General features: G+C 49.9%; 1 protein-coding gene across 1 annotated transcript in view; it reads left to right on the top strand.

Annotated features, from left to right (window-relative positions):
* Positions 1-819: 819 nt before the first annotated feature.
* The window catches only part of LOC134929621 (uncharacterized), a 138,800-nt gene continuing 127,194 nt past the window's right edge, over positions 820-12,425 (top strand). The window contains exon 1 of the mRNA XM_063925206.1: positions 820-873. Within this exon, the coding sequence (XP_063781276.1) occupies positions 820-873 (54 nt within the window). The remainder of the gene's footprint in view (positions 874-12,425) is intronic.

Below are 12,425 nucleotides of genomic sequence, written 5' to 3' on the forward strand. Positions count from 1 at the left end.
GCTGCGTACCATGCGCATGCGCAGAATTGCCGTTTTTCCACCTGATCGCTGTGCTGCGAAAATCGTCAGCGAGCGATCAACTCAGAATGAGGGCCTATGTACTAAAAGCCGTCTTCCACTCATCCCCAGATCTTATTCAGATGAGGTTATACGCTCCTCTAAGGTCAATTTTAGAAAAAATTACCGCGGTGCAGAGTTGATCGAACAACACAGAAATGAGAGGTAAGAGGTAAGTGTTTTTGACAGAAATCTTATTCAGGGCCCGGTAGTCAATGCACGGCCTAAGAGATCCGTCTTTTTTTTTAACTAAAAAAAAAACCCTGCACTCAAAGGGGATTTGGAGGGCCTAATAAACCCCTTTTTTAGACTTTCCTGCACATAGTCTTCCATGGCCTTTGTCTCTGGGCCAGACAGTGCATAGAGTCTCCCTTTAGGCAAGGTAGCACCAGGAATGAGGTCAATGGGGCAATCATAAGAACAATGGGGTGGAAGGACGTCGCATTACCCTTGGAAAATAGATCTGCATAGTCCTGGTAAACTGATGGAATAGGTTCTGAGGAAATGACAGCGTCCCATACCGGGCGAGTAATACACCTCTTAGAGCAGTTGGAACCCCACTGTGAAATATCCCCAGATTGCCAATGAATGGTTGGAGTATGGATGGCAAGCCAGGGGTGACCCAAGACTAGAGGCATGGTCGGACAATGGGTGAGGAAGAATTCAATCCTTTCAGAATGTAACGCACCCACAGCCAAATGCAATGGGGGAGTCTGATGAGTAATTACCCCGTTAGAGAGAGGGCCACCATCCAGACCGCGCATGGTAATAGGTCTACTGAGCTGGAGCTGCGGAAATCCAAGAGTTGGAGCCCAAGTAAGATCCATGAAGTTCCCAGCAGCTCCGCTATCAATAAATGCAGAAACAAAAGAACTCTGATTCCCTGAAGATACTTCGGCAGGAACTAACAGAGAATCATGTGAGGAGACTAGTTGAAGACCTAAGTGAACCTTCTCAACTTTCACATGGTCAGGGCATTTCCCTGCTTATTTGGGCAACTGAGTGCAACATGTTCCCTGCCGCTACAGTATAAGCAGAGCCCTAAATTTAACCTCCTGGTTCTCTCTTCAGTGGAAAGTCGGGACAAACCCACTTGCATGGGTTCGTCGACATCCTCAGGGAGAGCAAACACACATGGACTGGGCCTAAAACTAGCCCCTCTTTCAGTCCTCCGCTCACAGAGACGGCGATCGATCTTAATAGCAAACTCCATGAGCTTATCCAAAGTCTCCAAAATCGGGTACTGAATGAGACTGTCCTTGATCACTTCTGACAAGCCGAAGCAAAAGTGACTGCGCAAAGCAGGATCATTCCAGCCACAGTAGTTCGACCAACGGCGAAACCTGAGGACCAGGGCCTTAAACGAAAGTAAAGTTTACAACTCTCCCGAAAATTAAAAAAGTATTTTCGGTTACCCGAAAAGCGGTCTGGAAGATTCATCTTGGGTTCAGGAGCTACACTCGGGGAAGGTCGCAAGAGATCCTCCTGAGACCTAACCCGCAGAGTAAGATCCTGCACCATTTGAGTGAGGTTCTGGATCTGAGTAGCCAATATTTGGCTGAGATTCTGATCTTCCACTGATGGATTCATGGGGAGAAAATTTCAAGGCCCCCCTGTTTTTTTGGGGCCGGTGATAATTTTATGTTCAACGTACTTGGAACCCAAAGACTGGGTGGCAATAGAAGGGTTCCGAGTACAGATCCGTGAAACTGCGATTGAACTGAGATACGCAGTTTCCCCTAACAAAAATCCCTGACTCCGTTGTCCTTCCCAGTGGTCGATTAATGCCTGCAAGACTATGGTTTCTTGTGCCCATGGCAGCCGCGTTTGAATGGGCGAATTATGTCCGCCCAGACTCCGATGCTCCCCGGTCTTAATAGGAGACAAGGCGTTAACCGAGACCAAGGAGAACAAGGGGAAAACTAACTAAGACTGACACGACTAAAACAGAGAAGGATACAAAAAATAATAAAGTAGTTTATATGCGGCGCAGCCGCCTGGAATAACAGCAAATCAAGTAATGCAGCCTAACTGCCAAATATGAACCTGTCGTAATAAGGCGAGGACAGCAATGCGGAAACCTCCGCAAAAATGACACAACCAAAAATAGATAAAGAAAATACGGCTTCAGCCATAAAGTGCGGCAGAGCCACTACTCACGACACCACGAAAGGTGTGTGCAGGAAACAACCGGAACCTAGTGGCTTCGGATACCAGACCACTCTACTGGAAGGTAACCCGGAGGACAGCAGGAAACGATCCCTCAGACAGGACTCAGGAAACTGGACACAGGACACTGGAGTACACAAGCTGGATGCAGGAACACACCAGAGGCAGGAAGACAGGCTCCACAGGAAGCTATCACCAGCGGGGATGCACTGTCCTGGCTCCAATAAAAAGGCCCTGCAGACCAATGAGAGGAGACCCAGCAGCCCAGCCCCCCGGACCCTGACTATTGCACCTATCTCTGGGCACGCAGTGCTTAGAAACAGCCGGGATCGCAGTGCAGGGCGGCCGTCTGGCGTCCCCGGTTGCCAAGCAACCAGCCGGGGCCGGAGAGCCAGGGGCGGAAGTGATGCGCCGGCCCCGCTGCCCAGCAACGGCCGGGAGCTGGCGAGATGCGCTGCCGCCCCTGAAACTGATGTTGTTGCGGCTTACCCCACTTAGACTCTCCTGGGGATTTGTGATATCGGACAACGCCACCAATATTGTGCATGCATTATATCTGGGCAAATTCCAGCACGTCCCATGTTTTGCACATACAATTCATTTTGGTGATGCAGAATTTTTTGAAAAATGACAGGGGCATACAGGAGATGCTGTTGGTGGCCCAAACAATTGCGGGCCACTTTCGGCATACAGCTACTGCGTGCCGAAGACTGGAGCATCAGCAAACACTCCTGAACCTGCCCTCCCATTACCTGAAGCAGGAAGTGGTAACGAGGTGGAATTCAACACTCTATATGCTTCAGAGGATGGAGGAGCAGCAAAAGGCCATTCAAGCCTATACATCCACCTACGATATAGGCCAAGGAGGGGGAATGCACCTGACTCAAGCGCAGTGGAGAATGATTTCCGTCTTGTGCAAGGTTCTCCAACCCTTCGAACTTGCCACACGTGAAAAATCACTGGACTGGATTTATACGCCAGTACCACTGGTCATATATGGCAGTATCACTGGAATTATATGGCAGTACCACTGGACATATATGGCAGTATCACTGGAATTATACGTCAGTATCACTGGAATTATACGGCAGTATCACTGGACTGGATTTATACGCCAGTACCACTGGATTTATACGGCAGTACCACTGGACATATACGGCAGTATCACTGGAATTATATGGCAGTACCACTGGACATATATATGGCAGTACCACTGGACTGGATTTATATGCCAGTACCCCTGGATTTATAGTAGTACCACTGGACATATATGGCACTATCACTGAAATTATATGGCAGTACCACTGGACATATACGGCAGTATCACTGGACTGGATTTATATGTCAGTACCACTGGATTTATACGGCAGTACCACTGGACAAATACGACAGTATCACTGGATTTATACGGCAGTACCACTGTACATATGCGGCAGTATTACTGGACATATACGGCAGTACCACTGGACTGGATTTATACGGCAGTATCATTGGACTTATACGGCAGTATCACTGGACTTATACAGCAGTACCACTGGACTTATACGGCAGCACAGGGACACCACCACTGGACTGATGCAGCACAACACAGCACCACTGGACTGGACTTATACAGCAGCACTGGACATATGGCAGCAAAGAACACCACCACTGTGACTGGACTGATGCAGCACAAGACACTACCACTGTAATGATGCAGGACAACACAGCCAGGGCCGGCTCCAGGCCTACTAGCACCCTGAGCGAGAAAATGTAAAAGCGCCCCCCCCCCTTACATATGGCACACGCGTTCCTGGAAAAGTGGGCGTGGCCTCATAACTTTATATCGTCAAACTATAAATATATTTTCACACCCCCTCTACGCACACAATTAGCAGACTTACACATAATAGCCACAGTAGTGTTCCTTACACACAATGGGGTAAATTTACTAAGATTCGTATTTTCCCGTTTCAGGTCAAAGTTCAATCACGAATGACATCGAAAGTGTAAAACTGCAACTTTTTGAATTTATTACGACTAATTTACTAAGCTGCCGTATTTTGTCTTTTCGGGTTTTCCGATGTCGATGTCATTCGTGTTTTTTTTTCAGTTTTTTACGGCAGTGATTAGCAAAACACTGCCGACTTTTTCAAAATGAATCTCGGCCGGATCTGTGTGATCCGTGCTGGGGTTAATTATTTTTTTTTTTTTTCAATAAACACTGTAAAACTTAAAAACAAATTGCGTGGGGTCCCCCCTCCTAAGCATAACCAGCCTCGGGCTCTTTGAGCCGATCCTGGTTGCAGAAATATGGGAAAAAAATTGACAGGGGTTCCCCCATATTTAAGCAACCAGCATCGGGCTCTGCGCCTGGTCCTGGTTCCAAAAATACGAGGGACAAAAAGAGTAGGGGTCCCCCGCATTTTTAAAACCAGCACCGGGCTCCACTAGCTGGACAGATAATGCCACAGCCGGGGGTCACTTTTATATAGTGCCCTGCGGCCGTGGCATCAAAAATCCAACTAGTCACCCCTGGCCGGGGTACCCTGGGGGAGTGGGGACCCCTTCAATCAAGGGGTCCCCCCCCCAGCCACCCAAGGGCCAGGGGTGAAGCCCGAGGCTGTCCCCCCCCATCCAATGGGCTGCGGATGGGGGGGCTGATAGCCTTTTGTGATAATGAAAAGATATTGTTTTTAGTAGCAGTACTACAAGGCCCAGCAAGCCTCCCCCGCATGCTGGTACTTGGAGAACCACAAGTACCAGCATGCGGCGGAAAAACGGGCCCGCTGGTACCTGTAGTACTACTACTAAAAAAATACCCAAAAGTGACGTCACCGCTGAGCAGAAAGTTCACACCATTAGTTACAATGGAGCGCATAGGCGCTACATTGTAACACTGCCGTGTGCCGCCTGTCAGTCAGTACAGGAGCACACAGCCGATCAGGAGGGTGCTACAACGTGGCGCTCCCTGATTGGCTGAAGAAACCCATTTAGACATCAGTCAGAGTGGGTTTCTGGCATTCGGGGAAAGGAGTCCCATGTGAAAACATGGGGCCCCTTTCAGTTCGTGGCTCGGGTATCCGTTTTGTTATTTTATTCAAATACCTGGATTACAAATGGTTGCCCCGAGGACCCTGGGACCCTGGATCTGGTGAGTAGAATTTATTCAACAGGTACCCCTTGGATTCTACTGGAGAAGAGGACCGACCTGCGTGTGAACATAAGGTAAGTATGTATGTATGTTTGTGTGCATGTATGTAATAAATCTTTACTTTCACGGTGTGTGTGTCTTGTCTTTTTTTGGGTTTTTTTTTTAGTAGTAGTACTACAGGTACCAGCGGGCCCGTTTTTCTGCCGCATGCTGGTACTTGTGGTTCTCCAAGTACCAGCATGCGGGGGAGGCTTGCTGGGCCTTGTAGTACTGCTACTAAAAACAATATCTTTTCATTATCACAAAAGGCTATCAGCCCCCCCATCCGCAGCCCATTGGATGGGGGGGACAGCCTCGGGCTTCACCCCTGGCCCTTGGGTGGCTGGGGGGGGGGACCCCTTGATTGAAGGGGTCCCCACTCCCCCAGGGTACCCCGGCCAGGGGTGACTAGTTGGATTTTTGATGCCACGGCCGCAGGGCACTATATAAAAGTGACCCCCGGCTGTGGCATTATCTGTCCAGCTAGTAGAGCCCGGTGCTGGTTTTAAAAATACGGGAGACCCCTACTCTTTTTGTCCCCCGTATTTTTGGAACCAGGACCAGGCGCAGAGCCCGATGCTGGTTGCTTAAATATGGGGGAACCCCTGTCAATTTTTTTCCCATATTTCTGCAACCAGGATCGGCTCAAAGAGCCCCAGGCTGGTTATGCTTAGGAGGGGGGACCCCACGCAATTTTTTTTGAGAAAATAATCACCTTCCCACCCCTTCCCACTGATATACATGCACGGATCTCATGGATCCGTGCATGCCTATCCAATCACGGGAAAAAAAAGCAGGTCTGTTTTTTTTAAGCACTTTTTTACGAGTTGTAATTTTTCACGGCAGTGTTTTGGTTTTTTTTGCTTTGCACTTCTTAGTAAATGACCGAGATTCATACTTAAACAGCCGCGTTTTGACCGATGGTGTATTCATTTGTATTTTTTTTGTTGGACTTCCATAAAATTACGAATGCCCTCATCACTGCCGTGATTATTGCTTAGTAAATTACCGAGATGACACTTTGATGAAAAAACGGCATCTCGGTCAAAATCGGGACCTTAGTAAATTTACCCCAATGTCTCTAGTATAGTGTCAGATACACATAATGTCTCCAGTATAGTGCCAGATACACATAATGTGCAGTGCTAGCTACACATGACATGCCCCGCAGCAGTGCCAGCTACACATGACATGCCCCGCAGCAGTGCCAGCTACACATGACATGCCCCGCAGCAGTGCCAGCTACACATGACATGCCCCCCAGCAGTGCCCGCTACACATGACATGCCCCGCAGCAGTGCCAGCTATACATGACATGCCCCCCAGCAGTGCCAGCTACACATGATATGCCCCACAGTAGTGCCAGCTACACATGACATGCCCCACAGCAGTGCCAGCTACACATGACATGCCCCCCAGCAGTGCCAGCTACATAAATGGCCACACAGTGCAAGATATGTCCCCACAGTTCCAGATACATAAATGCCCCCATAGTGCAGATATGCTCCCACAGTGCCAGATACATAAATGCCCCCAAAGTACCAGATACATAAATGCCCCCACAGTGCCAGATACATAAATGCCCCCACAGTGCAGATATGCCCCCACAGTGCCAGATACATAAATGCCCCCACAGTGCAGATATGCCTCCACAGTGCCAGGTACATAAATGCCCCCACAGTTCCAGATACATAAATGCCCCCATAGTGCAGATATGCTCCCACAGTGCCAGATACATAAATGCCCCCACAGTACCAGATACATAAATGCCCCCACAGTGCAGATATGCCTCCACAGTGCCAGATACATAAATGCCCCCACAGTGCAGATATGCCTCCACAGTGCCAGGTACATAAATGCCCCCACAGTGTCAGATACATAAATGCCCCCACAGTGCAGATATGCCCCCAGTGCCAGATACATAAATGCCTCCAGTACTAGATACATAAATACCCCCAGTGCCAGATACATAAATGCCCTCACAGTGCCAGATACATATATGCCCCACAGTGTCAGATACATAAATGCCCCCACAGTGTCAGATACATAAATGCCCCCCACAGTGCCAGATACATAAATGCCCACATAGTGCCAGATATGCCCCCACAGTGCCAGATACATAAATGCCCCCACAGTGCCAGATACATAAATGACCCCACAGTGCAGATATGCCTCCATAGTGCCAGATACATAAATGCCCCCCACAGTGCCAGATACATAAATGCCCCCAGTGCCAGATACATAAATGCCCCCACAGTGCCAGATACATAAATGCCCCCACAGTGCAGATATGCCCCCACAGTGCCAGATACATAAATGCCCCCACAGTGCAGATATGCCTCCACAGTGCCAGATACATAAATGCATCCACACTGCCAGATACATAAATGCCCCCACAGTGCCAGATACATAAATGCCCCCACAGTGCAGATATGCCCCCAGTGCCAGATACATAAATGCCCCCAGTGCCAGATACATAAATGCCCCCACAGTGCCAGATACATATATGCCCCACAGTGTCAGATACATAAATGCCCCACCAGTGCCAGATACATAAATGCCCACACAGTGCGGATATGTCCCCACAGTGCCAGATACATAAATGCCCCCACAGTGCCAGATATGTCCCCACAGTGCCAGATACATAAATGCCCCCACAGTGCCAGATACATAAATGCCCCCACATAGTGCCAGATACATATATGCCACACACAGTGCCAGATATGCCCATAATGCCAGATACTCTTGTCCCCACAGTGCCAGATATGCCCCCAATGCCAGATACACATGTCCCATGCCCCCAGTGCAAGACATGTCCCCAGTGACAGATATCCACCCCACCTGCCCCCGTGCTGCTCACCGCGAGTCTGTTCCTGAGGTTGAGGCTGCTGCCCATGCTGCTTTTTAGCAGCGTGCGCCCCTCCTAGCCCTCAATCTCCGGCGGACGCAGCGGTGTTCAGCTTCAACTAGGCGCTGGTCCGTAAGCCAATCAAAGCTCGCGGTCTGGCAGCCAATCAGCCTCAGCTGCCGGACCGCGAGCTCTGGTTGGCTCAAGGTTCGGCGCTGGTTAGTGGGGGCGGGGAAGACGGACACTGCAGTGCTGCAGGGATGGTTCCAAGCTCCAATATGGCGGCCAGAGCTAGCAGCGCCCATAAAGTGCGGCGCCCTGTTCGGCCGCTCTATTGGAACATGCCTGGAGCTGGCCCTGAACACAGCACCACTGCATTGAACTTATACAGCTACACTGGACATATGGCAGCAGAGAACACCACCACTGTGACTGGACTGATGCAGCATAAGACACTACACTGGACTGAGCAACACAAGACAGCACTGGAATCGCCACCCCACTTTCCCTCCCGCATAGACAGTGAGGACGGAGATACGTCCTCTCGCTACACTCTCCAATTCCGGAGTGAAAATGGCGGCGACGCGTAGCTCCTTATATGGAATCCAAAACCCACGAGAATCTGGCAGCGTGATGCTGACGTTTTGCCTCGTTCTGGTTTCCGAGTCAGGCGGGTAGTGAAGTCCAGTAGGGTACGGTTCTCAGGGAACCGAACCCGCTCATCTCTACTTAAAACCCTAGCGCTACTATTCATTTTATATTTATTCTATTTTTAAGGAGCCTTACACACTCCTCAGTAGCTGCTTAGCTGTACAATCAGTCTTCTCCTTTTTCCAGGACTATTCTAATTACTGCGTGTCCACGACACCCGTAGAGTGGGAATAGAACCAGTTAGATTGCAGCATGGCAAGCCCAGTGAGCCTGCAAGGGGACTCTTTGCCCTGGGATGCTGCTGTCGGTATATTGACGCCCAACATCCCAGCAGTCAGTAAATCATACTGAACTCCTGTGGCTATGCACTTTCCCATGAAGCCATGCCCCTATATTTTTGACGCAACTGTGCCTGTTTTGAATGGCGGGGGAGGGATGCCAAAGGAAACGTTCATACTGGGCGCCACAAGGTCTTGAACCGGCCCTGAATGTATGGTGTCAGGGGAATAGTTTGAGGGTACAAGGACAAGTGAAAGGAACATCAGATGCTTTCCATGGTATTGTGCACGGGTGGTATTCAGTATGCCGGCTGTTGGGATCCCAGCGCTCAGTATACCGGTGCCGCAATCCCGACACCCGGCATACCAACAACTATTCTCCCTCTTGTCCACAACCTCCCTGGATGGAGAATAAATAGCATGGTGCGCATAGTGCGCCATCGTGCCCCCTGCGTGGCAAGCGCAGCGAGTACTTCTTTGCATAAGGAGCTGTTTGGGGCCTATATTTTAAATCTGCCATCCTGTCCGACACTGCAGTGCCACTCCTAGATGGGCCAAATGTTTGTGCCGCACACTTGTGTCGCTTAGCTTAGTCATACAGCAACCTCATTGCACCTATTTTTCTTCTTTGCATGATGTGCTGTTTGGGGCCTATTTTTTAATTCTGCCATCCTGTCTGCCACTGCATTGCTACTCCTAGATGGGCCAGGTGTTTGTGCCTCATACTTGTGTTGCTTAGCTTAGTCAGACAGCTACCTCATTGCACCTTGTCACGATCCGGGTATCTGGACGCCATTTCTTACCCATCAGATGCCTCCTAAGGCTGGCTCAGCGCTCCAGGACCGGATCCCATCTGTTATCCTGATGTGCATATTCCCGCATCCTCTCCTGTCTCTCTGGACGCTGTCACAGTAACGCCTTATACATCTGGCATGGCGTCTCCCGCGGCCTCCGCCGCCGTTCCTGAGCTTCTGCATTCAGAGTGGCGATTGCGTCAGCCGCGGCCTCCGCTGTGTCCGCGTGGTTGGATGTGCACCTGTCAGCCTGGCGTCTCCTGTCTCCGGTGGCCGGCGCCGCCATTGCTGTTTTCCAGACCACATGGATTACAAACCAAACTTCCCTCCAAGTGTCTGCATGGGCGCAGCCATCTTGGATTCTGTCATCTGATCATATTCACCAATCTGCTGTCTGTATTATTAATTTGCATAATTGCCTAGCCAATGCCTTCCTTGCTGCAGGTATAAATAGGTTGTGCCTGAGCAAGGAAGGCGTCAGTGCTGTGGTTGTCAAACCTAGTTCCAGTTTGTCTCTCTCCTGTGAATGTCTTCCAGGTTCCAGCTCCTGTCTCCAGACTTCTGCTATAGAGACCCGCACCAGCATTCCATCTGCGGTGTAGCCTGACTCTCCGATCCATTCTGGACTCACCTGTTTCCAGCTACAACATCACCTGCTTCCAGCTCAGCTTCCAGCAGTGTACAGCTTCTCTTAAAGGGCCGGTGTCCTTTCTGCAGTTTACCACTCTCCACCGGTATTATTATTTCTCCGCTCTCAAATTCTACATTTCATCTATATTGCATCGCTCTCAAGCTTTATTTATTATTTAACTGGTTCCAGCCAGTATCCACTCCGTGCCAACACCTGTCTGGTTCTAACCAGTACCCACAGCAGCATTTTATCTACAGCAGTCCAGCTTTCCCTGGAACACCAGCTGGTACGACCCTGGGCTTTCCTCATTGCTACAGTTGAGCCTGGTAAGGACTTTCCAACTTGCAGATAATAAGAACTGTCTCATACCACCAGAGCTCTGTGGCCCCTGCCACCCTGTAGTACCCAGGAACTGTATTATTATTTCTCTGCTGATTTTTATGTTTCTTTTTACTGCTACTGTGATGCATGGAGTTTGTCATAAATAAATATCATTGACTTTTACTCAAGTTGTCGTGGTCACGCCTTCGGGCGGTTTCTCTTCATGTTACTTACATGTCCAGGGGTCTGATACAACCTCCCAGGTTCCGGTACATCTCAGCCCCTACAACTGAGGCTGCCTTCCGTCAGCTCAGGCCCTCAGTTGTGACAGTAAGCACTGACCAAATGAATCCAGCCGGAGACCAGGATCAAGCGGCCAGGCCGATGCAAGAACTGGCAGCCCGACTTGAACATCAGGAGGCTGCACAGGGCCACATCATCCGCTGTCTCCAGGATCTCTCTACTCGGCTGGATGGGATTCAGACAACTCTCCGTGGATCAGACGCGTCCGGTGCGTCAACCACAGTGACTCCAGCTATAACCCCACCCACCTTACCCGTTTCTGCTCCACGTCTTCATCTTCCAACGCCAGCAAAATTTGACGGTTCTCCAAGATTCCGCAGGGGATTTCTCAACCAGTGTGAGATTCAGTTTGAGCTACAACCTGGCAATTTTCCCAGTGACCGTACAAAAATTGCCTACATCATCTCTCTTCTCAGTGGCTCAGCCCTTGATTGGGCATCACCGTTATGGGAGAGGTCCGACACCCTGCTATCTTCTTACACTGCATTCGTGTCAACATTCAGGCGCATCTTCGACGAGCCAGGCCGGGTAACTTCAGCTTCGTCTGAGATTCTCCGTTTACGCCAGGGATCACGTACTGTAGGACAATATCTTATACAGTTCCAGATCCTGGCATCCGAACTGGCATGGAACGACGAGGCCCTGTATGCTGCATTCTGGCATGGTTTATCTGAGTGTATTAAAGACGAGTTAGCTACCAGAGACTTACCCTCCAAGTTAGATGAGCTAATCTCACTTTGTACAAAAGTTGACTTACGTTTCAGAGAGAGAGCAACTGAGCGTGGAAGATCATCTGCTCCAAAATCTTCTGCTCCTCCTCCTCGCCAACTGTCACCAACTAAAGATGAGCCCATGCAAATTGGCCGTTCCCGTTTAACTCCTGCTGAGCGCCGAAGACGTCTCTACGAGTCTCTCTGTCTTTATTGTGCAGCTCCGTCTCACACCATTAATGCTTGTCCCAAACGTCCGGGACTCCAGACCCTAGCTCGCCAAGGAGAGGGCCAGCTAGGAGTAATGATCTCCTCTCCATCCCCTCAAGATTGTAATCTCCCAGTCTCGCTTCAAGTTGCTCAACGTTATCAGAACGTCATTGCCCTCCTTGATTCCGGAGCAGCTGGGAACTTTATTACCGAAGCCTATGTTAAACGGTGGTCCCTACCCACCGAGAGACTTCCTTCCTCCTTTTCCTTAACTGCCGTGG

Source organism: Pseudophryne corroboree, chromosome 5 (genome assembly GCF_028390025.1).
Source record: "Pseudophryne corroboree isolate aPseCor3 chromosome 5, aPseCor3.hap2, whole genome shotgun sequence".
Lineage (NCBI taxonomy): Eukaryota > Metazoa > Chordata > Amphibia > Anura > Myobatrachidae > Pseudophryne > Pseudophryne corroboree.